The 26,204-nt window shown below is 46.5% G+C and overlaps 1 protein-coding gene across 1 annotated transcript in view; it reads left to right on the top strand.

The window, feature by feature from the left end:
• The window catches only part of MSH4 (mutS homolog 4), a 1,592,310-nt gene that overhangs the window by 45,557 nt on the left and 1,520,549 nt on the right, over positions 1–26,204 (top strand). Inside the window, exon 2 of the mRNA XM_086925563.1 lies at positions 11,514–11,699. Within this exon, the coding sequence (XP_086781689.1) occupies positions 11,514–11,699 (186 nt within the window). The remainder of the gene's footprint in view (positions 1–11,513; positions 11,700–26,204) is intronic.

The raw sequence follows: 26,204 nt of genomic DNA on the forward strand, positions 1-26,204 counted from the left end.
TTATTCCACCTACTGTTTCCGCTGTATTCTGCAGTATGTCCAATTTCCTCTATTCATTTATTAATCATTCTACACTCTATGAGCTATCTCATTTCAAGGGGAACAAAATCAGTTACAATGGTCTGGTCTTTTTTAAAACTTTTTTAAAATTTACCTGCATTAGGTGAAGGGAGATTACATCATATGAGGAATTCAAAGTGCAATATGCTACTTTGAACTCGTCTCGTAACTTTACAGTTGCTAAGCCTATGTTTTTCACTTTGTACTAGATGATCCTAGGTAAATAAGCTAACTCAACACTTACTTTGGTTGGCTCTCCTTCCTGACCAGTCATTCCTAAATTGATAAAATGATAAAGTGGTGTAGCGCGAAAGACCCTTACTTAGCACTTTTAGCTAGCTTACCCACTGCAATATCAACAGACTTTAATTTTTTCCCCGTAAAACTTAAATCTTCTCCCAGCAAACCTTCTATGACTGCTTGACGGCATGTACAGACAGCATATTGATTGAAATCCGGTTTTAGCAGGCTTTTACGTTCAGCTATTAAAGCTGAGCAGCTACAAACTAAGGGGCATATTAGCAAGAATCTCGTTAAATCTATTGCTGTTTTAGCGGCAGGAAACTGCTGTTAAAACAGCGATAATGGGCTTGCTAATGTGCGTTATAGAATTTCAATAGAAGCCCAGGTTAGATGTCCTGCACATCTAACCTGGGATTCTATTGGAATTCTATAACGCATATTAGCAAGCCCATTATTGCGGTTTTAGCAGCAGTTTCCTGCCGCTAAAACGGCGATAAATTTAACAAGGTTCTTGCTAATATGCCCCTACGTGACAAAAGTCTTCTCTGCTGTAATTATGGACGTGACATGCCATTGTCTTACTCAGTCTTTTCCACGCAGGAAGTTGACTACAAAATTTGAGCTAGCCAAGTCGGAGTCTTAGGAGCTTTAGCTGTGCGTTTAGTCCGTTCAGACCCCCCAGAAAATTCTGGGGTTTAAATTGGCTTTAGTAGCAATTACTATCCACATGTGTGGCCTTTTCGCTAGTCCCTCTCAGTCCTGCAGTGATGACACTTTTTTACTCAGTTTGTTAAATGCAGATTGTGAAAAGGTGGTGCCCATAATTGGCCTGCATTAAAAGTAGATCTGGCAAGATTAATGTATTTATGAGCAGTTGAAGTATCCTGATCCCTTATAGCCTCCCAAACAACAGTCATAAGGGTTGAAGTTTTATTGTTTCTTAGCTTATGACAAAATGTCAAATATGCCTCTAAACTATATAAATGTTTTCTTCTTAGGCCAAACTCTAGTCGGATTTGTCCTGGCGAAGTCTGCTTTGGAAGATTAAATAGGCGATGGTATGCCCCTATCACAAGATTGTTATAGTTTTATTGGCCTTACCTCTCAAAATCTCCACACCATATGTCAAAGATAGGACATGTTTGGCTGTCATAACTTATTGTAGTGGCTTGATTTTCAGGCCCTTTAGGGCGTGCCTCAGGGAAGCGAATGCTAAGATTAATGAGTTATTCCTTCTTTGTAACGCTGTACACTGGTTCTTAAATGAGCCCCTCGCATCAAATATTACCGCCAAGTATTTGTACTCCTGCACTGACTCGAGCCAGATCCCTTCTATACAGAATTTTGAGCAGCAAATTATTCCCTTTGTCACTATCATAGTTTTTATTTTACTTAAATTAACTTTTAGCCCGTGGGACGAGGCGTACTGTGCAGTTTTACTAATTAACCGCTGAAGCCCCACCTTTGTATAGCTATGTAAGAGAATACTTTCAGCTTAAAGCTAGCCACAGATAGGGAATGCGAGTTAATGATATTCAAATCAAGAGAAATATCCGCAAGATACAAATTTAACAAGAGGGGGGCCAAGACACAGCCTTGTTTTAGGCCACAGTGCCCACACCGTCATCCGCTCCCCCTCCACATTTTCCATTTGCCCATACAATGATTACACCGGACACATTGTTTACGGGAAAAGAACTGCTGCAGGTTTATTTTTCATACAACAAAAGTATGCCATTTTGTGGGTTATTTTACCGGCAATCAAGGGCAGGCAGCCCCTCGCTGCCCCGCCCGCCTAATGAGCCAGCCAGCACGGTGGGTCGAAGCCCGGACAGTGCAGCACCTTTGTAGACCCCCTTCCGGATCATGTCTTATACTCCCGCCCCTTTCAGGGTGGAGCGGGTATGGCACACCCCGGGTTGGTCAGGCCCCCCAACTGCCCGAAGGACTAACGGGGCACCGTCGCAGTTTTCCAGGAACCTCCCCGCGGCTCCCGGTCTTTGGATCTGGCACCCTTACTGTGCCAGGCAGAGGTATCCTTACTGTACTCGTCTGCCGCAGAGGTACCCTTACTGTACCAGTCTGCCAACAGATCGCCATGTAACTCCGCCTGCAACACAAAAGAAAACATTAGAACGTCCACATATGCATGCCACCTACCCCGCTGCTGTGTACGAGGATAGGGTGGGTGCAGCGCGGCAGGAAGGCAGCAGGACGACCGGAAAAGAGGCCGAACAGGAAGCGGCAGGGACTTAGGTACCCTGCCCACCCCCAAGTGTCCCCTCCCCTGGACGCACGTCACAGGTACACCGCCCAGAGAAGGGGCTGGTGAGGTAGGCGCGAGCCTCCTCCTCCTAAGGGACAAGAGGGGTGGCTCCGACTAGTTGGCACTAGAGGGCTGCCCTGCGGATGACCCCCTGCGGGAGACGCGGGCAGCTGCATTCATTGTTGGTATTTTTTTTTCAAAATTGATGTGCCTTGACAGTCTAACTCTTGTCCATGTATCTGTATACAATAATTGTATACCTCCTGATGAGATTAGTAGAAATTCCCAATTTGTTAGCTTAACCCAAAGGATGTTCCCCTGCACTGCATCAAAAGCAGTTCAAAAGTGAAAAGAACACAAATGTAGGTTCTGTGAGTGACGCCTTGCTTGTTCAATAGTAAGAGCCAGCGTTTGAATATTAATCGATGTACCAAGACCCTTAATAAAGCCAGTGTGATTTCTAAGCAGCAGGTTTTTAGATTCTACCTAGTCCGTGAGTTCGCCCAGCAGACACTTTGTGAAAAACTTGGCCTCACAGTCCGTAATAGCTATAAGTCGATAATTGGCGGGGTCCGAAGTTTGCCCAGCTTTGTAAATAGGGGCCAGAATTGATCCCCTCTAGTTATCCTGAACTTATTGGCTCACCCTCAAAGCGTGGTTCAGTTTTGTTTTTTTGGGCTAAAGAAAGTTGCACTGAGATTGTTCATGGAAAATAATTCTCTATAGTTCTATCTGTTTGTCGGGGGCATTTTACTCTAATAGGAGAATAGAGAACTGCTTACAATGGTCCGGGGGATTTTGACAAGTTTCTTGTTGTTTTTCCCTCAAATCTCTGGCTTGATCAACTTTCACAATGCTGTATACCGACCACTGTAGTATTTTTTTATAATTAGGTTTCGCCTGGGGCATGGAGCTTTAGCTCCGCCCCCAGAGAAATCTTATGTCTCTACAGTGTACTCTTAGTCCCGCCCTCTGTTCCATTGGCTAGCTACATAAATGGAGGCTAGCCATTGGAACAGAGATCTGTCCGTAATGGCCAGACCAGATTCGTGGGCGTTCCAGCTTTTTTTTTTCCCCGCCTCTGCGATGTCGTCATCGCGGCCGTGGGCGGGGTTTATTTTTTTTTGTGTTGACCAGGTTTTTTTGGCCATTCCGCGGCCGACCGCCAACGGAGAAAGCCTTCCCAACCCCCCTCCCGCTGTCCGTTCCCGCCCCCCCTCCCCTGTGCTTCTCAGCCCGGGAGACAGGAGAACCATGGCGGGCGCTCTGCCGGGCTCACGTGAGCTGAGGGAGCCCGGCGGCATCAGAGGCGGGAGAGCCCTGCAGCACCACCACGCCGCCAGCAGTGAGTAGTGCCTCGGCTAATCGGTGTTTTTTTAGGGTTGGACCTTTTTGTCTGTGAGTAGGGATTGAAGCAGAAACAACGCCAGCAAAGGGCGACAACGGCGCTGTTTTTTCTATTTAGTGACGGCAGCGGGTTAGGTGCAAGGTGAATAGGGGCAGACATTATATAACATTTATGAGAAGGGACGAGGGCGCCCCATTACTTGTGCAGCTGTGGCACCGGGGCCCAGGGGGGTTGAGAGGAGCCCACTTCACTCCAGCTGGGGGTTGCGGGCCCCTTGCACGTTCTTGCACCCTTGCTGGATGGGGAGGAGGACGGCTGATGGGTGAGCACGGCTCGGAAATGCATCTCTACTGGGAGAGAGACGGGCCGACGGGGAGAGGCAAGGAAAGCAGCAACTTGTTGGGTGACAAAGATAAGCAGATCATAGTGAGTGGGAGGGAGGCGAATGGATATTATGAGAGAGAAGGGACGAGTGCGCGGAGAGAGGACAGGCTGAGGCTGCCGAAAGCAAAGCGCGACCCAGTGAGAGGAGCAGGAGATAGATGGGCGGAAAAAGGAGAGAGCGGGGACTGATGAGGGAGAGGGGACCAGCTGAGAAGAAAGAGAGGAGCGACAAACTAGGGACGGAGATTATGGGCTGGTGTGAAGGAGAGCAGTGTGCAGGCACTGGTGACAGACGGACAGATATTAACGAGGGAGAGAGGACAGACGGACGAAACGGAGAGGAGGGTCAAATTTGGGGGGTGGGCGGCGAGAGCAGACTGGCGAATGGAGAACTACAACTAGAGTTGAGAGAGAGGCCCAATGATGAAAAGCGGAGCCCGGACTAGTGGGGAGAGGCGGGTGAAAAGGTGAGCAGAGGACCAGTGAGTGGAGCGGGGACGGCCTGCTGAGAGAAGCGCAGCCAGGAGGCAGTGTGGGAGCGGGGACAGACGGATGAAATGCAGAGCGGATACCAACGAGGGAGAGGCAGGACAGACGGATGCGAGTGACAGCAGAAGGCCGGGGGGGGGTCGAATGGTGAATGGATACAAAATACCAGCGTGGGGAGAGTCGCAGACGGGGGAAAGGTTCATGGGAGCTAGTGAGCAGGAGAGGGCACGGTGAAGAAGAAGAGCGCGGGGAGAGTAGATATGCGGATGAAAGGAGGAACGAGCAGGGAACACTGACGGGAGAGTAGACTGACTGACCGGGGACAGACTGGTTAAAAGAGAGCAGGAGCTAGTGAGTGAGAGGCGACAGGCGGGAGGCAGAGCGGGGATGTGTGAGCGGAGAGTGGTCGGCTGGTGAAAGGAGAGGACAAACTAGTAGGGCAGTTGCGGGCAGATGAGTGAAAGAGAGCACGGACTAATAAGAGAGGGGGAGGGCAGACGTATAAACGGGGTGCAGAGACGAATGAGCAAGAGATAGATTTTGGACTGATAAAAAGGACAGTAGGAAGAGATAAAGGAGTGAGAATACGGATGAAATGGGGAGCAGGTACTAATGAGGGAGAGGGGACGGGCGAAGATGAATGAACAGGTGTAAAGGACAGCAGGGGCCAGTGAGGAAAGACTGAGGACAGGGAGAGGGCGAACTCATGAGAAAAGAAAGGTGAGCTATGTCTGGGAGTAGAAACGGTGGTGATGCTCAGCTCAAGTTATGGCACACACTGGATGCTGGTGTAACGCAGGCCCCGGCAGCCCCAGCGACGCGATGGAGGGGGGCGGGATATCCACTGAGAGTGCCCCTACGTGTCAGGGGCCCTCCATCAGTCCTCCGTGTGCCCCTGTTGCCTGCTTGTGCCTCAGTGTGCCCCTGTTGCCTGCTTGTGCCTCAGTGTGCCCCTGTTGCCTGCTTGTGCCTCCGTGTGCCCCTGTTGCCTGCTTGTGCCTCCGTGTGCCCCTGTTGCCTGCTTGTGCCTCCGTGTGCCCCGTTGCCTGCTTGTGCCTCCGTGTGCCCCTGTTGCCTGCTTGTGCCCCTGTTGCCTGCTTGTGCCTCCGTGTGCCCCTGTTGCCTGCTTGTGCCTCCGTTTTCGTGCCCCTGTCGCCTGTTTGTGCCTCCGTTTTCGTGCCCCAGTTGCCTGCTTGTGCCTCCGTGTGCCCCTGTTGCCTGCTTGTGCCTCCGTGTGCCCCTGTTGCCTGCTTGTGCTGTGTGGGTGTGTGTGGAGGGCTCTGTGTGGGTGTGTGTGGAGGGCTCTGTGTGGGTGTGTGTGGGGTGCTTTGTGTGGCTGTGTGTGTGGGGGGCTTTGTGTGGCTGTGTGTGTGGGGGGCTCTGTGTGTGTGGGGGGCTCTGTGTGGCTATGTGTGTGGGGGGCTCTGTGTGGGTGTGTGTGTGGGGGGGCTCTGTGTGGGTGTGTCATTTGCGAGAGATAAAGCTAGTGGCATTGTAAATGACAATGCCATTTATTTATGTTAAAAAAACATAAATAAAAATAATGTCATGAGCAATGCCAATAGCTCTAACTTTTCCAAAGGCGAAACCGTTGCATTGTAAATGCTTGTTTTGGACTGTGCCGTAGCCTATTTGTGGTGCAGATTGTTCATGGAATGTAATATTTCAATTAAAGTTGATCATTTACGGCTGAGGGCCAATTTCCAACCTATTACCCAAACTGAAACTTTTGACCATTTGATATAGAGGGACTGATACTAAGGAGTCAACTATAACTGAGAAGGATTTTACTGAGTAATGTAATGGCTGTGCTGGAATATCCAGTGCCACTCGGCCATTTATAACTCGTAAGCCCGAATGCTCCAGGTAGCTAGTCGCTTCTTTCCTCATTGTGTTCACCCGATGTTTAAAAACGTGGATAGGCGGAATATGCCAAATGTGGTCGATAATGTTCATTATTTGATCCCTACACGTGACTTGGCAGAGGTTCATATTAAAATCGCCATGCAAGAGAATTCAAGGTGCTTGATTAATTGAACATTGAGTTGATATCAAATTTCATATATTTTCAATTGATTCTTTTTTTCTGGTTGGATGAGGATGAATTTAAACGTTTATTATCAACAAGGGGGCTACATTGAATGAGTGTTTGGACCAAACTTTTATCGCCTGTACATATGGGTGCTCTATCTTTGCTTCTTTAGTTTAAAACATCAAGATCCACTATTATGTACGGTACTAGACTTCCTGCAGTACACCCCATTGTATTTGTTTTCATTGCAAGTGTGGTGTAGCATAAATAAGCTGGGAGATTAATTGCATTTTGAACCCATGTCTCTTGCAGGAGCATTATTTGAAATCTTCTGATGAAGGTTAAAAAATCATTATCGTCACTCTTTTCCCAAAGACCCTCAAAATTCCATGCACAGATGTTAACTTTATTCTCTTGTTGCTATTTTGCTGTCACTTTTTAACTTTTTTGTGTGACCCAGAAAATAGTGTGCCAAGAAGCCAAGACTAGTCAGAACTTTGATGTGGAGTTAGACTTGCTGTACCTTCCTCCGTGCATTTCTCTTCCAAGGTAGCTGTGGTGACACTATGTGATGAAATTGATTGACTCCTTGCTCCTTTTAGAATTGGAGTTGCTATTCATTTTCGATTATTCGCCAAATATTGTCAACCCTTAATCGCACCATGAGGGCCCGTTCTTCCCTCTACGCCTTCTTCACAGGCACTAACTTCACGACCTTCCGGGAGGAGGAACTGTGGATAGGCTTCCTCCTTTTCCCTTGGCATGACTATACTCAGGTTTGCAAATGCCTCCTTTTCTATCCACACCTGATCGGCTAAGGCACTTGTTACCCAGGGGATCAATGTCAGTTCTTCACCACCCCGTATTGCAACATTTAAAAATGTGGTAGAATAGATGTCTGATGTCTCAATGTGACTTAACGCAATTATTTTTTGGGCCATGCGTATCATTGTCCCTCTGTTTATTCTGTCAAACTGACCCCTTGACTTATATTTTGGGTTGAATATCACTTTGCAGAGGTTATTAGGTGGATTGATGTAACACGCGGGGACTATTCAACTTGACTGAAATAATCGAACTACTACCTGTTTTTCCGAGCCCTGCTCTACTATTTTCAGACTCTTGTAGTGCTGCATAGACTTATTCCTGGATCTGTATTTGCGTTTTTTAATGTTATTTCGGCTTCATGGGAAATCGATTTATCGATGTTGGTTAAATGAATTCCTCCCTTAGGAGGCAGATCACACATATTGCTGTCCATGTTTGCATTGCCTAGCATGCTACCTGCATGTTTCTTTGGGCTGAGGTGTTTTCGATCATAATCGGGAAATGTAGTTGTCCTCTTCTTTCCAAATCTGAAGTGGGACAACTCCCGTTGATTCGGGTCCAATTGTTGATCATTTACCTTCCTCCTTAATGGTACTCTAAGTTTGGTGAATTCCGAATTAGACCCCTTTTCATTTATGCATGATTCCTCTACAGGATCTTCTTGCCATTTTTCTGGAGTAGCAGCTGATTTTGTAACTTTTGCTAAAAATAAAAATATAGTAGACTTTGCCTGGTTGTCCACGATGGCGATCCTCTGGACATTAGTTAACTTTCTTATTATGAGTTTTCCTGAGTGTTTTACACTGTCTTTTTGAAAGCTGGCCCAGGTCCCCTTGTTATGCACACGTTGGCACTGCGTGTATCTCTAAGGCTCCCCCTTCAGGCACATTGAGATCTGTTGGATTGAGTGTCAAGAACTGGGGTTCAGTTTGGTAATCTGTCTGGTTTTTAGGCGACTCTTCAGATTACGTTCTTCTTGTTCCCTCTTCACGTTGGTTATCACTGCTGTGACATCTCTTACTTCAGATGGCTTTAGGAGGTCCTTGAAAAGTTGGTTCCATCTGTGCCAGACTGGCTGCATGGCTCCCTTGCAGCACTAATGACACAGTGAGATATTAATTTGAGAAGGTTTAATTGTATACAACCCAGCACTGAGGTGCAACTTTATTGCGTACTCCTCGGGACATTGGGGTCACCCAACTTCTGATAAACTGTTTCCCATAGCCTTTATATTTTCTCCTCCCCTCCTACTGCTACACTTTCTTCCCTCCTTTCCTGAAGTGACAGGAAGCCCATGTCCTTGGGAGGTTTGCACCGAGTATGAGATCTTGGATGTGATTATTAAAGAGGATCACAATTGACCCCAAGACAGGTCTCTTCCCAAGGAGAGCCAGACAATCAATCAGGGGATTTATAGAGCGCGCTTCTCACCTGTGAGGGTCTCAAGGCGTTGGGGAGGAGGTGGGGTGCAGCTCCAGTTCAGTCGAAGAGCCAGGTCTTGAGGTCCTTCCTGAAGGTGTGGAGGGTAGGGGAGCGTCTAATGTTCACAGGTCACAGGGAGCTCATTCCAGGCGTTGGCTGCGACGTTGGAGAAAGCTCTTCCTCCTACTCTGTTTCTACAGATGTGGGGGGTCTCTGTGAGGGCCAGGTCTTAGGAGCGAAGGTTCCTCTTGGGTACGTGGAAGGAGACTCTCGTTGAGGTATTTGGGTCCGATGTTGTGGCGGAATTTGAAGGCGTGGGTGAGCAGTTTGAAGATTACTCTCTTCTCGACAGGGAGCTATTGGAGGTCACATAGGTATTGGGTCATGTGTTTGTGCCGTGATGTTTCGAGGACAAGTCTGGCTGCGGTGTTCTGGTTGGTCTGTAGCTTGTTTAGGAAAGTTCTGGTGATTGCGGCGTAGAGGGCTTTGCCGTAGTCCAATCTGCTGGTTATGAGTGCATGGGTGATGGTTTTCCTGCATTCTGGGGGTATCCATTTGAAGGTCTTGCAGAGGATCCGAAGGCAGTTGAAGTTGGTGGAGATGATGGAGTTTATCTGGCGGGTCCTGGTGAGGGAGGAGTTGAGGATGATGCTGAGGTTCTGTGTGCGGTCTGTCGGGTTGGGTGGACTCCCGAGGACGGAGGGTCACCAGGTGTTGTCCTTGGCGGAGGTGGAGGGTCCGAGGATGAGGACCTCGGTTGAGCTTCAGGCAGCTGCTTTTCACCCAGGCGGCTACGTCTCTCATTCCTTCAGGGTTACAGAGTCTGGAGTCTTCCGGGTTCTTTGTGAGGGAGAGTATGAGCTGGGTGTCGTCGGCGTAGAATACTATGCTGAGCCTGTGTTATCTGACGATGGCGGCGAGGGGGGGGGCATGTAGATGTTGGAGGGCATAGGACTGAGCAATGATCCTTGGGGAACTCCGCAGTTGATCTGTGTGGCTTCAGAGAGGAAAGGCTGGGACAGGCTTTACCTATTTGTAAATATTTTTGTAACTTGTTTGTTCCAGGTTTATTTTTCAATGGATGTCATGTGAATAGATGTGAATTTCCTTAGATTTAATTTTTTTCAAAATGACAAAGGCAGGGTGGGTGGCTGTGGGAGGTGAGCGCTCTGGAGAGATTCAGGGGATGGAACCTTATTGGTATATTAAAATTGAGGGGTGTGTGGTTGGGGGACCACATACGATCATTCCAAGACCTACAAAACCGCTACACCCTCCACCCCTCACAGTTTTACATATACTTGCAGTTACACCACACCCTCAATATACATTTAGCGACTGGCAGTACACTGCCAGAGTTCAGTCCTATGGTAGCACAGATCATGATGGGGGACGTAGGGAAGGGTGGGGTGTCGCAGATATACCTTTCCTTAACGAACAATGGCCCAGCATTGCTTGACTCGCTCAGACAACTCTGGGAGGGGTGGCTGGGTCCCCTCCAGGATGAAGATTGGTGTGACTCTTTAATGACCCCCCAGACCATTACCAATTCAGCTAAGATTTGCTTAATACAGCTATATCCTCTTTATAACGCCTACCTAACCCCTGACCGCCTTTATAAGGCAGGTCTACGATCCTTGCCATCCTGCATGCGCTCCTGGCAGGAACCGGCTGACTTTTATCAAATGGTCTGGAATTTCATCATATGGTCTGGTCCTGCCCCAATTTCACCCCTTATTGGGAAGCACTGGAATATGAACTCTCTGTTGTCCTTGGTTGGAGGTGCCATTCAACACCCTAAACCACCTCCTGGGAATCATGGACAGCCTAGATGGATCCTGGGCAATTAAGCTCTTCCAAGGTACCCCCACCATGGTGGCCAAGCGAGACATTGCCGTGGCATGGAAACAGTCTGACCTCCCAAGTTTATCTAGGTGGCACAAGGGCGCAGACTGGTGTGCAGCACAAGAGAGCCACTGTTTTAGGCTAGGGGATGCCCAGCTAAACAATCAAAGGTCTGGGGCAAATGGTTGAACCAATTGTAATGTATGGGCTTTCTGGCTCTTCTCGGACTATAATAACATATGATAATACGCTTAAAAAAGGAGCAACTTTTTTGTTCGCGCATGACAACATCGATAATTATTCCACTGTACCAGTTGCGATTGCTTTTCTGTGTTGTTAGTTACTCTTTGTTTATTCAAAAATCTATAAAATTGATTATCAAAAAAATGACAATGAAACATATTATTTCCCGCCTAAATGTGTGAAAAATCACTGAAAAAGGAAATTTGTGAGACTTAAATATGATATGTGTAAAAGTTGTTAATTTTATAGCGCTTTTCTTAAAGTTGAATGAAATTTCTTTTTTCATTTTGTGCATTGTTATTTTGACAAATAGGGTTTCATACACTTGTTGTATGTATTTTCCTGTCTAACAGATTCATACTGTGGTGATGAGAGTTCTTTTGCGGAAAATCCTAGCACAGTAAATTTGACCTCTGGTATGTGCTCCGTTTCACAAAGGGGTCCTAATAGTACTAGAACTGGCAAGACACCTTTTTCTACTGATATGCACCAAGAAAGCGCAGGTGGCGGTATTCACACTCCAGTGGCTGGTTATTCAGGTACGTGTTTTCTTTGTAATAGTTAACTATACGAAGCGTTGAAATTCATTTGAAATTCATGTAAATGAAGCCATAGGACATTACATTTGCCTAATTCTATCTGTTTATCCAATCAGTGGTATGATTTCTTACAAGTTGAGCAGTAATGTACAAGAGATTCACATTAACGTTATACTATAAATTAAGAAGACAATTAAGGGCAGGGTACAACGCAGGCAGAAGGGTAGCTCTTCAGTATTCAAGTCTTCATTACATGCAGAAGTTTTATTTCCACCTGACATGCTTCATATAGACTAATGGCTACGTTTTTAAGGGAGTGAGTTCGGGATCTAGACTTCTTTTCTCAGTAGCGCACTTGGTAGGTGTGAACACGTTCGCAACATTCTGACATTTGTTTGTATATTTGAGTCTGCAAATATAGAGCATCCTAGTATATAGTCAAATCCTGGCTTTTCTCTTTTTTGAGCAGAATCTCTGGTGGTTACTGGCAATTACTAATAGCATCAAGGGTTTTGGATACTGTTGCAATGAACTTCTATTGCACGACTGGAGATGAGGATTACTTCTTTTCCCCCTGAGCTATTGCTGCTCAAAGAGCATGAACAAAGAACAAGTTTCCTGATGAAAAGCATCAAAATAGTATGTTACTCTTAAACAATCTGCCATTTGAAAGCCCTAGAAAGTCCTCAGTGAGCCGTCGGTCTTCCTCTTTCTTTGTTGCGTGGGCTAACTGCTAATCATGTGCTTTTTGTCTCTCTTTTTATAATATTCTTAGGACACCTGTATTAACTCTACCAAATCTTCTACTTCTTAATGGCTTGGTGAATTCTTTGAGACTTCTGAATGAACTTTTGAATCTCAATTGTAGTGTTATTATTCAGTTTTATTATATTGATACCTTCCACTGCTCTGCATTTCTTTTGATCATTTGTATCTTCCCAGCTCTCTGTGTTCTAAGGACTGCTTTTTTGCTATGCTCCCACACATCTGTTGAATGGTGAGTACCTATCTTTTTCCATGACAGTGTGCAGGGTTGATCGTTTCTTATGAGATAGGGATGCGCACCTCTTTCTTCACATATTTTATTCGTCATTTTTTTATCCCGCTTTCATCAAATTGCGTGCAGAATGGTATAGGCATGCCCAACTGCCATAAGTTATGAAAACTCTATGTGAGAAGGGACTACATAGCCCCAAGAACCGTTTGCACAGCTTCATGCCGTCTCTGACGTGCATGTTTATTCACGATCATTTTTATCAATTTATTCATTTTTTTCTTTCCTTTGACCATATTTGTAATGCTTCATTTCACCATCTTTTATCCTGTTTCTCCAAGGTTCCACAACGGATTTAACTGCCATTTTTCAGATTTCTGCTATTCAAATTGAGCCAATCCAGGTCTCTTTCAAAGAATAGGAATGATGCAAAAGTTCATCACCAGCAGTCTTTATTTTATGTAAAAGACCCAATGCATTTCGGGCTGCTACGGGGGTCACTACAAATAAAATTAACACAAGCAGTTAATACTAGTAATTTCTAAGTAAATGTATCATCGCAACATAATGCATTTCTTATGATGTATATTCATATTCACAAATTCATTTCAAAATAAAAACATAGCGTAATCCCATGTTTTACTTGTTACTGTACCCCAATCCCTCCTTGCTGAGCCTTCATGAACACACACCCTCGTTCCCAATCCGTCTACAGCTCCCCCCTGGTAATCCTCATATATCTCACCCTCTTCGTGCCAAAACCCTCTAATCTATACTGCAGGCACTCCATTAAGACATCGTTCCTACCGTTCGCTTGCTTATTTATCAAAACCACTCAGCATGTTTCAAAGCGCATTTGTTGCTGCTATAAACACATACTCCTATGAAAGTAACTTTGTTAATCACGAATCTCACTGTGCCTGAGTGGACCAGATGCCATTAAACCATGTTAACGTACCTGCTTTCTTCATCTTAAAAACCCAAAATGTCACGCCATCTTCCTGAGCTCGAAAAACCGTTTCAATGCCCCACCCGCGCTCTTAAATCACTCCACCTGTGTGCCCAGAATCCCTCCCGATTGGTTAGTAACAAAGGACTACCCGTCTCTGTGATTTTATAAACTGCATTACCCACAATGCATTTCAAGGGCTTAGCAAACCAACCATATAAACTGCCAAGCTCGAAATGAACTAAGAGCACCAAAAGACGTAACATGCTGCAAATGTTTTAAATAATTATTAGTGTCCATCTGCTTATGCTTACATGTTGTTTCGTTGTTCGAACTTGTGCTGAACTCCGGATGTTCCGTCGACTTGTGTGGATCCCAAATCTTCCTCCATTATTTTAAATTGTTCTCATTATTATCCAACGGGTGCTGATCCCTGGTTAGGGCAATAGTTATGAACGTTTCTTATGAGATAGGGATGCACACCTCTTTCTTCACATATTTTATTTGTCATTTTTCTATCCCGCTTTCATCAAATTGCGTGCAGAATGGTATAGGCATGCCCAACTGCCATAAGTTATGAAAACTCTATGTGAGAAGGGACTACATAGCCCCAAGAACCGTTTGCACAGCTTCATGCCGTCCCTGACATGCATGCTTATTCACGATCATTTTTATCAATGTATTCATTTTTTTCTTTCCTTTGACCATATTTGTAATGCTTCATTTCACCATCTTTTATCCTGTTTCTCCAAGGTTCCACAACCGATTTAACTGCCATTTTTCAGATTTCTCTCTCGTATTCTTCTCTTGCTTACAAGATGTGGCAGTGTCCTAGATGATGACCATTTTGCTTCCCTGTACGGGGCTGCTCAAGCTGAGCCTCCAGGGGATTCTGGCCATTACCTATTTCTGCATGCAAGCATGTTAGAAATGCTGCATTCAAGAAGTTAGTAAGTTTCATCCCTCATTTACCCAGCAATATAATATGTATTAATTTGCACTTGGGAACTCATCATTTATATATAACTCCATGCTGATACATTATATTTATGTTTATGTTGTAATTATTTCCCACTCCAAGATGGCGCAACTATTCTGAAATTTGTCACTTCCTGTTAGGGTGGTCTTCCCCACTTCTTTTGCTTTTTGTCTCCATGTTTTGCTGAATCTTTTTGTTGCCCTTAGAACTCCAAGCACTTTACCACTGCTAATCTATGCTAAGTGCACATGCTTCTTCCCTAAACGTGTGTAATTGGTGTATAACTGATTGTTAATGTTAAAGTTAGTGAAACTTATAGAGCGCACGAATACCCTGAGGTGTCTTGGCGCTGGATCAGAGTAATACCAGAAGGCAAAAAGGAGACGCAGTGCAGTTAGTTTGAAAATAGCCAGGTTTTTAATTGTTTTCTAAAAGAGGAGAGGGAGTTCAACCCTCTCAAAGATTCAGGGAGAGTGTTCCAGAGTTTTGCTACACAGTAGGCCGTGCTCCGGCCTCCCCAGCTAGCAGTATGGTACCAGCATTAATCTGGCATCTGACGATCTTAACTGACTGCCTGGGTGGTACCATGAGAATAGATGTTTCAAAGGTACCTTTCCTACCCCATGTAATGATTTATGGGCAAGGCAGAGTGCCTTAAATTTGGATCGTTGCACCACAGGCAGCCAGTGGAGATTCCGTATCTCTTCTTTAATCGATTGGTACATGGGGATTTTCAGAAGTAGCCTAGCTGCAGCGATCTGCACCATTTGGAGCCTCTTTATATGTTGTTTTTGTAGCCCCAGATATAAGCCATTGCAATAGTCCAGCTTGGGCAACACCAAGGTGGTAACCACTGTTTTTCTAAGATCCTGAGAGATAAATGGTAGGACCTTTTTGAGTTTCTTAAGCAGGTAGAAAGAGGCTGAAACTATGGCGCTAATTTGATGTACATAAGTGAGCCCTTGAGATTTTTGGCCTTCACCACTGGTTTTGGGGTTTGCCCTTGTTCAGCCGGCCACCATAGCCCATCCCATTTTGGCTGTAGATTTCCGAAAGTAATCACTTCGGTTTTATCCGAATTGAGTTTCAAACAGTGTCTTCCCATCCAAAGGCTGATTTCCGTCATGCAGCATTGAAATTGTACTGATAGGGGAAAGACTGTTTTTATGAACTGTAACGACAATCTAAGTATCGTCGGCATAAGATGTTAGTTTAAAGCCAAACTGCTGTATTAAAGGTGCAAGTTCAGAGACATAACCATTGAACAAAGTAGGGCTCGAGCCCTGGGGGACCCCGCAAGGAAGTACATACAGGGTTGCCTGATAGTGGTCAAGGGAGACCCACTGCCTTCTATTCTTCAAAAGAGAGGGCAAGGTCCCTAATCCCCAGATGTTAAAGGCGTGCAAGTAGGATGTCGTGGTGCACGGTATGAAAGGCCGCCGATAAATCGAGGAGAATCAGAACAGCGGCCCCACCCTTGTCCATCTCTGCTCTGATCTCCTCAGTGGCCTTGATGAGGGCTGTCTCCGTACTATACCCAGAACGGAAACTGAACTGGGAAGGGTCGAGTAATTCATTCTCCTGGATGAATTGCGTGAGTTGATTATTCATAATTTTCTCAACCATCTTGGCAGGAAAAGGAAGCCTTGCAATCGGTCGATACTTGCTGGTTGTGGACGGGTCAAGATTTGCTTTCTTCAGCAGAGGGAGAATGATTGCGTTTTTCCAAACGGCAGGAAAGATCCCCGATAAGAACATATTGTTGAAGATGTTAGTTAGAATTGGGCTTACTTCCCCTGCAATACTTTTCAGGACTGTCGGGGGACATGGATCCAATGATGATCCGGATTTGGTATCCTGAAAGAGTTTTTGAAAGTGCACAACTCGTTTTTTATATGGGATTCTACAGGGAGATTCAGCAAAACTACCTTATTGGAGATATGAGTGAAGATGCTATATATATTGTTAACTTTACTCCTAAAAGCACTAGCTATATTATCACATAACAATTGGCTACTCCCTGATAGAGGGCTGTTGAGAGGAGTTTTAAACTTCTTCACAACCTGAAACTATTTTTTTGCCAAATTTTTAGATGACTCTATCTGTTTATAGAAGAAGGTCTTTTTCTCCGTAGTTAGCAGGTTTTTGTAATTAACTAAAGCGTGTTTATAACTCTTTTTCCCTGTCTTCGTAGTTCTCTCTCCAGCGCCTTTCCAGTCTACGACATCTTTGTTTTTCTAAACACAGAGCTTCCGTAAACCAAGGAGCTGAGGGTTGGCTACGATTCCCAGTGCTTTTTCCATTTAACACTGTTGTTGCAAAGGCATTGTTCAGCCAGTCGTTATAACTCTTAACTGCTTGATCTACCTGTTGACTCATCTTCGGGCATGTCTGATTAAGTTGTAGTTTAAGAAGATTAGGATCTAATTTATTCCATACTTTGAATGTTTTTCCCTGCTCTTTGTTACAACACACTTCTGGCATCATTTTGGCCGGGTAGTCAAATAAGATCAAAGAATGATCTGACCAGGCCATAGGGAGTGTATTTTTTACTATCACACCTGTGACTGAAGTAAAAATACTGTCTAGGGTGTGCCCTGCCTGATGTGTAGGTTTATGAACCAACTGAGTGAGCCCCATCGTATCCATAAAATCAGTGAGCAACACTGTTTCTTTATCTAACGTCAAATTAAGGTGTACATTAAAGTCCCCCAAGATAGTAAAGCCTTTTGTCGTAAAATGGGGTTCCAGCAAAGAATCCAGATTCGTCACAAAGTTAGTCCTTGATCCCGGAGGGCGGTACAGGAAAGTTCCATTAAAGGTATTTTTAGGATTAAGTTCTATCAGGAAATTCAGTCCCTCACAAAGAGGATTAATCACCAAAGAAAAAGTGGCTCTGAACTGTTCGCGATAAATGATGGCAAGACCACCCTCTCGTTTTAAAGGTTGTCAAGTCTTAAAACAGCAAAGCCTTGAGGCACAGCGACCAAAAGATCAGCGTCGGACGATGGATCTGTCCAAGTTTCAGTAAGAAACAGCATGTCCAAATTATATTGCAGGATGGTATCTGCAATTTCCACTGTGTTTCGCAAGAGACCTCACATTTATCAGACCACAGTGACTCTCAGTTTGTCTAAGGGTCTGTGTATAATTAGGTTTTGGGGCAGCTATTAAACTGAACTCGGTCTGATAGAAGCCAGGGAAAGAGAAACCACTTTACCTGTAAGTCCCTTATAAGGTGGTATACCATTTACCCAGGGCCTGTAAGTTAAGTGCTACCATTGGGCTGCAACACTGATTGTGCCACCCACAGATAACGCCTTTAAAACCTATCTCAGGCCTGCCACTGCAGTTTCTGTGTGTGCAGATTACTACCACTATGACTATGACTAGGCTTTTAAAAGCACTTGCCGAGCCTTAAACTCCCCTTTTACTGCACATGCCACCCCTAAGGTAGCCCTAGGAAGGCCTAAGTGTATAATGCTCTTTTAGTAAAAGGTAGGGCATGTACGTTTGTTTTGGATGTGCTGTTAGTGACAAACAGCCTATTTCGCTTTTCACTACTGTGAGGCCTATTCGGCTCATAGGATTCCTCAATACACTTTTGAGCTGTAATTCCTAATCAGAGAGTAGTAGCTTTTTCATGTTTCATATGTTTGGCATGGTATTGATAAATCCTACTTACTGGTGAAGTTGAATTTAACATTACTATTTTAGAAATGCCACTTTTAGAAAGTGAAAAGAGAATACCTGGAAATGTATCCAGGTTAACCCAGTGCACTACTATTGTATCACATTCTAGTGTGCGAAACTTAATCAACAAAATCATCTCAAAAGTATTCAGTATAGTACAATAGCACAACAGTAATCAAAAACAGCTTTCATTGAGTCCAAAAGTTCCAAATGAGTTCTTCGAAACCTGGAATGATTAGGAATCTGCTTTTATTCAGAATCCTCGCAGATCAAATCCAAAAGTAAACAAATAGTACAGCTTGTATTCAGCATGCAATAACAAACTTCATGAGTCCCAATGCATTTCTGGCTTTAAACACGAGTCCTTCATCAGGGTAATCTGTAACATGTGAATGTATGATTGTAATTTGAATATAAACAGTAACTGCCATATTACATATTTAAACTGACATTCTGGCTCAAAAATCAAATACCAATCAAACTAAAATAGAGTGGCTAAGAGCACTGCCTCCATAAATCCATGCTTGATAGTGTCAGCAATTCCACAAAACTCTAATGCACCCGTAAAGATCAAATCCACGTGAAACAAACCCCCAGACCAGCATCCTAAACCCAAAGTAGACATTTCTCTGCACTTACTGCTCTGTGTGCCTGACAACCTGCCTCCAATACACTTCTGGGGTGGGTGACAGCTAGACTTGTGCATTCCCTATAGACTGCCAAAACACAGGAAGGATAGGTGTATCTGAGCACCCATCTACACACATCTTCATTCTGATGGCCTTGCCTGGGCAGGATGGAAAGGATGGGCTAACACATCACCTGAATAGGTAGTGTCCTGTCCCCCACACAAAGGACTGGCAGATAGGACCTGGCTGATAGGGGAACATGCACACGTTAGGGAGCTGCTTTGAAGCCACCCCCCATCAAAGGCACTTTTGGGTATAAGTGCTAGGTCTCTGGCTCCCTAAAATCAGACAATTCTGGATCTTGAACTAAACCTCTACCAGAAGGACTGCTGTGCTGCCTTAAAGACTCCTCTTTAGACTGCAGACTTTGATGGCTTGCTTTTCTCTTGTGTTGCCCTGCTGCCCTTTGACTCTGTTGAAGGAGACCTGGACTCTGCCTCCACTCCAAGAGATCCCCAAGGGCTTGTTGGCTTGCTGTTGCTTGAGACTCAGGGAAATCAAAGTCTCCACAGCTGCTTCTGTGCCTGGCTCAATGGAAGTGGCCCAGATACTTGCAACATGGATCTCATGTCTGCTGTTAGCAGGACAGCTGTATTGACCCGGTTGTGGGAGTAAACCTGTACATTACATCAAAACCAGTGCATTGCCTCCTGAGATCAATGCATTGGGAAGTTCATCACTGCCACTGCAGCTTGGTGAGGTTGATGCATTTCCTCAACTGAGTGACAGAAAATGGCACATCACTCGATGCATCTTGTGGCTTGCGAACAGTAAAGGTACATTGTTCATCGGTGTGAGAAGTTGGCCTGATATATGATGCTCACTAGTTCCAGTGATCACCTTGTATCAGTCCAAACAACCCATATGGTGATTGGTTGTAAGTCAACCTTATAGACCAGCTATCCTAATGGTAGCATGGACAAAGCAGTCTTAGGCTAAACTCTATTGGCATGTGAAGCCAGCTGTTTTACCACATATAACCCCTTGAATACCACATGAAAGGACACCACACAGGTAGTTATGAAAATAAACAAGTATTTATTAACAACACCTCTGAACTCTTTATGAGGTCAGAGGGCTAAGCACATGACAAACTCTTCGGAAAAATACACTTAAGTTGCACGATTTACAATGGTGCCCTAGGGGCACGACAAACCATATACTAGGAACAATGGAATGCGAGGAAAGAAAGTACTGTAAGAAGATCCAGAGGCTGGAGGATCGCTGGGAATACGCTACTGACTAGGTAAGTAGGGAGCAGGAGGCCCACGGGACTCACGTGCAGAGTGGAAACTCTCACGCGGGATGCGTACCAACGTCTATGGATGCTACAGTTTACAAAGTTACGGATTCCGGACGAACCCAGCTGGATGGAGGGAAAACAACAGTGGACCTGAACACTAGGATAGTGAACACGGACTTCAGCACCTAGAAGCTTTAGTTACCTAACCCACAGGCTGCGGGTGCATAGGGCTGAAGTGGTGTCGGGTTTGCTGCGTTGATCCTGGTGATGCCTGAAACAAAGAGTTGCTGGCAGGCAGCCAGATGGAGGAGTCCGGTGGTTCCAAGGATGGAACTAGGAAGAAGAAGTCCTGAAAGGGAAGGGGACAGAGTCTCGGTCACTAGCCAGTGACGGTGCTGGAACCAGGAGGGAACCAGATGCTGTCGCCGCAGTCAGGTGAAGGACGGGACACTTCTCTCTGTAGCTGTGCGGACCAGGAGCTGTTTTCGACGACCAGGCTGGAGGCACGAGCTGTCCCACGTAGTCTGCTGCTGTTGGCGGTGTTGGATCGTCGATCTGGTCAACAGGCCTTGGCAAGTGCAAGCCACGCGGTGGAACAAAGATGGCATCTGGTGTGGACCAGGAGGGTCCGGGGTGCTTCTTGTTCACAGGGAAGCAAGGGCCAGTCTGGGGGACCAGACCAGCAGTGATGGATTCTTCGGGTCGTCGTCTCAGGGGTCACGAGCCAGCCGGCAAGTGACCAGACAACAGGACAAGCAGCAACCAGGCAAAAGGGCCCCACGCAGATCTCGTGGATGCTGGGGGGGGCTGGTCTTTGGTGCAGGAGCTGCATCGGTGTGGGGCTTCTCAGACCCCAAAGCACTCACTCGAGGATCCCTCGGCGGTTGTGCTGGAAGTGCTGTGCAGGTTTCTCAAGATGGCCGTCTCCAAGTTGCTCGTCGCACCCACGGGTCTCAGCTGGGCTGTGGACGTGGGTAGAGGTCAGAGGAGTCTGGAGGTCCGGGTCTCGTCGAGCTGGGTCGTCGGGTTCCGGGAAGGAAGGACTTACAGCAAACCGCACAGGAGCTTGATGGTGCCTGCGAAGCAGGATGGTCACTCCCTGACCATAGGGGAGATTCTTCAGTCTTCTGATGTTCAGGAGGTCGAAGGTCAAGAGTTCTTCGTAGAAGTTGTCAAGATTAATCTGATTTGGAATGGGACCAGCTCCTACCTTTATTCAGCTAAAGGGGGCTGTACTACGACTAGGTCCCTCCCCTGGGTGGGACCAGGAAGGGGGGTGGTTACACCCCCTATCCTTTGTCCGGTCTTGCGCCAGCTCTGGGGCTGGAGTGCCCCAGGAACTGGTTTAGACCGGACTATGCACGGGGACACCTTGTGAGCCCCAGGCATGTCTCATTCCTTTCAGCCCTGTCCTACCTAATACACAAAATCCTGTCTGGGGTGGTGCTAGCACCTCCAAAGGCAGGAAACCCTTTGTCCAAGCCTCCCTCGCTGGAAGGACTCCCAGCAGCAGGAGGTCAGACTTGTGTCTGTGGTGGCAGCATTCATTTTGTGATGCTGAGGCTCGAGTTAACTTTAACCGGGGTTCACAGTTACATACATGTCGTGTCCCTCTAGAAGGGTGAAATGCTACCCCCGTCGTGGAGATTAGGCAAGCTGATGCCCAGAGTTGCCGAGTGGGACCCCTGAATTAGAGTAGGCACCGAAGCGAGAATTATCGAGTCCGCTGACCAAAGTCCACGACCCTGCCGCATCAGGAATTGAACCCTGGTCCCGGCCGACTTCTGTACCCGGGTCTGCCGCCTCTAGCCAGTGAGCCACACCACTCCACTATGGTATAGCGTTATCATGGAACAGCTATTAGGACTTGTTTCGGCAAGCTGCAAACGGGCTCAGTTCATGCCAGAGCACCATCTCACATAATTCCAAGCACTCTGCCTTCAGGATTGATAAGGCCTGCCATAGGAGTGACTGATAGGAATATATGTGTCCATTTTAGGTTTAGATATAGGGATACTATATCTAAAGCAAAGGGTGATTACACCACCTTGCCCCAGCTGTCGTGCAGCCAGTTGTGTCTGTTTAGATGGCCAGCCAGGGGTGGCATAATGCATGCTTCAGCCCCTGGTAGGCCCTGGGTACACCTATGCCCTGGATACCTAAGGTATGCTGTACAGGGACTGATAAGGTGGTCCAGTACCAATTGGTAAATGCACCTAAGGTACATGATTGTCAATTTAGAGAGAGAACAGCTAGGCTGTGGGTCTGATTAGCAGGCCCACAGCCAGGGAAAGTCGTAAACCAGTGAAGCAAAAAGCAAAAATCGGGGGTGACCATTGGATTGCAGACCCTACTCTCCTACAATCGGGGTATCTCAGTACCTTTGATCTTATATCCGGTGTAGGAAGCTGGCATTGTATATACGATAAAGAAAAAATATATATTGCGCAAAGATATAGTAGAAATAATACCTTACTCTCAGTTTGGTGGTAGCTGGTCTGAGCAGCTTATTAGAGGGTAATGTGAATGCATTTATTGTACATACTCGTACAAAGCAGGAACACACGCTCAAACACTAACTCCAGGCTAATGTTGGCAAAAAAAAATATTACTTTATTTTAGGAACCAAGTAATACTCAGTTACATGTTGTACACTTTTGAGAAATGCAATACTTTCAGTTACAGTTGGCAAAGGTTTGTATAAGCATTAAAAGTACTTTACAGGTGCATGAAATACTTTTAAATGTTAAAGAAGTACTTTTCTCAGAACCAATCCAATCCTATGGGAGGAAAGACAGGTAAGTAATTTCTGGTAAGCAGTCAACTTACAATTTCAGTCTTTGGATGGTTTGACCAACACAGGGCAAGGTTCGGACCAAGGTAGGTACTGCACCACCAGCTGCACTGGAGCGGCCGGTTGCAGAGGTCCCTGGGCCCAAGGTTAGTGTATGGGAGCTGGGGGTACCTCGGACAAGAAGGACCTCAAGAACTACAGGCCCATCTCTCTCCTCCCCTTCGCCGCTAAAGTTACTGAGAAAATCAATCAACACCCAGCTAACACTCTCATAGAATCCAACAACATCCTCGACTCATCGCAATCTGGATTCTGCTGCAACCACAGCACCGAGATTGCCTTCCTGGCCGCCACATCAGACAATCCTGCACTCCTCGATCAAGGCCACACTGCGCCCTTATCCTACTAAAACTAGCCTTCAACACCGTCTCCCATTGCACACTAGCCACCAGACTCCACAACGCCGGCATTCAGGGGACTGCCTTGGACTCATTGCACACTAGCCACCAGACTCCACAACGCCGGCATTCAGGGGACTGCCTTGGACTGGATCCGCTCCTTCCTCTCCAGCAGAACTCAAAGAATAAGACTCTCGCCCTTCAGATGTTGAGTACCCCAAGGATCCTCCCTCAGCCCCACGCTCTTCAATATCTGCATTGCTCCCCTCGCAACCTTCATCAGAAAACATGGACTCAGCATAGTATCCTAAAAAGACGACACCCAGCTCCTCCTCACCCTCACCAAGGAACCCAACATCATCAGGCACAGTTTCCGGAAAGGAATGAAGGACGTCACATCCTGATGAGCAGCATCTGCCTGAAGCTCAACTCTGAGACAACAGGAGTCCTCATCCTCGGATCCACCCCCACCGCATGGGACAACAACTGATGGCCCCCGCACTCGGACACCCTCCCATCCCCATGGACCACGCCTGCAACCTCCGGATCATATTTGACTCCTATCTCGCCATGAACAAACAGATCAACGCTGTATCTGTCACATGTTTCAATACCCTCCACATACTCCACAAGACCTTCAAATGGATCCCCCCGAATCCAGGAAGAACATCACCCGTGCACTCTTCACTAGTAGACTGTACTACAGAAACACCCTTTACGCAGGAATCAACAAATCCCTCCTTTACAAACTCCAGACTGTCCAGAAAGCCGCAGCCAGACTCGTCCTCAGCATCCCTCGACACAACCCATCACCCAGCACCTCAGAGACTTCCCCCTGCTTCCCTGTTGAAAAAAGAGTAACCTTCAAGCTGCTCACACACACCTACAAAGTCTTCCACAACACAGGACCCCAATACCTCAACAAAAGAATCTCCTTCTACGCCCCCAAAAGAAACCTCCCCTCCGCTGACCTAGCCCTGGCCAAAATCCCCCGCATCCACAGAGGCAGAACGGGAGGCAGATCCTTCTCCTACATAGAGGCCAAGACCTGGAATGAACTCCCCCTCAGCATCAGATGAAGCCCTACACTGCAAACCTTCATAAAATACCTCAAGACCTGGCTCTTCGGAGGACCTCGGAACTGCCCGAAACCCCGTCCACCCAGCACTTTGAGACACCCACAGGTGAGTAGTGCACTCTATAAACTCATGATTGATTGATTGATTGATTGATTGATTGACCTCGAAGGCACTGGTTGCAGGTAAGCACCCATGGTTACCCCAGTTTTGGAATTTTCATAGATTCCCATGCTTTGTATCATTCCAGGTCGTCGGAATGGGAGTCTCGGTAACAAAAATACCATAGCTGTAGGTACAAAAGACAAAGGAAAAAGGCCTAGGCCTCATTCCCTTTTGTAGCATATCACCCTCTTTGTGTAAAAGAGACCAAACTTAGGCATCAGCCAATCAGGAGTGCCTCACCACTTAGAACCTTCCTGAAGGAACCTCAGAGCCTCAGATTTTCTACCGCACGTTGTGCTAAGGGAGTCTCATTTGAGCTCTGCTCAACTTCTACTCTTCAAAGGAGTTTCTTTTAGGATTTTTTCTTCAGAATCTTTCAGATTCACTTCAGGATTGTTGACTGCCTTCCAGGATGTCTGAAATGGAGAAGAAAAAAGCCCTTTTCAAGCCATGTTTCACCTGTGGCAAGAAAAGGCTTTTTGTGGAGGATAAGCACAAAGACTGCATCTATTGCCTGTATCCTGACCACAAGGCTGCGGACTGCAAGATCTGTCGCACCTTTTCGACCAAGACCCTCCGGGACCGTGAGGGTAGACTTTTAACTTGGCTCCAGAAGCTGAAATCCAGGAAGGAGACTGTCTCTAGTAACAGTGAGGATGCAGCGTCGATGTCTTCCTCAAGAAGGTCAGTGAAGAGGGGTAGGGGTTCCCCTTCTCCTTCTGTGGAAAGAGCTTCTAAGGCCTCCAAAAAGACCCCCAGTGAGTCTGAGAGCCTAGGTCCCAGCAAATCTCCTCACCGAGGTGAAAAGGAGAGGGTAGGACCTGTTACGCCTTCAAAAGGTGAGAAGACTGCTTCAGCCTTCAAAAAACCTTCTTCCCAGTCTTCTGAGAGGAGTTCTAAGTCCTTGACGACGAAGACGTCGACGGCGTGGGTTCCGTCGACGAAGAAATCGACATTGAAGTTGATATCGTCGACAGGAGTTTCGTCGACGGCAGGTACATCAGCATCGACGGAGGTGTCGACGATGAAGACTGCGCCGATGCCGAAGACGCCGCCGACGAGGGTGTTGACGACGAAGGCACTGACGACGAAGGCGCCGACGACGAAGGTTACAGTGTCGCCGACGACGATGGTGACTACGACGACGACTCTGACGATGACGACGGCTGGTGTGTCCACAGTTTCCTCGTCGACGACTTAGACAACCCCGATCTCGTCGACGCGTGTACAGCCGTCGATGACGGAACTGTCGACGATATTATCCTCTGAAAAAAGGATTACCATTTCTGTGACGAGAATCACGCCGGAGATGACTTCTCTGAGGAGAGTGTCCCCGCTACTGCCAACCATGCTTTTTCAAGAAGGGGAGTCAGAAGAGGAGGACCAGGACGCTTACAGCTATTCCAATAGTCCATCCCAACTTCTAGTCAAGTGCCAGGAGACAGACTCTGAGGGTGAATGTGACCACGAGGAGATTGGTAATCATCAAACGGCCCAGTCACAACATCATTCTGGGTAGGATATG

Source organism: Lissotriton vulgaris, chromosome 1_1 (assembly GCF_964263255.1).
Source record: "Lissotriton vulgaris chromosome 1_1, aLisVul1.2, whole genome shotgun sequence".
NCBI classification, from domain to species: Eukaryota; Metazoa; Chordata; class Amphibia; order Caudata; family Salamandridae; genus Lissotriton; species Lissotriton vulgaris.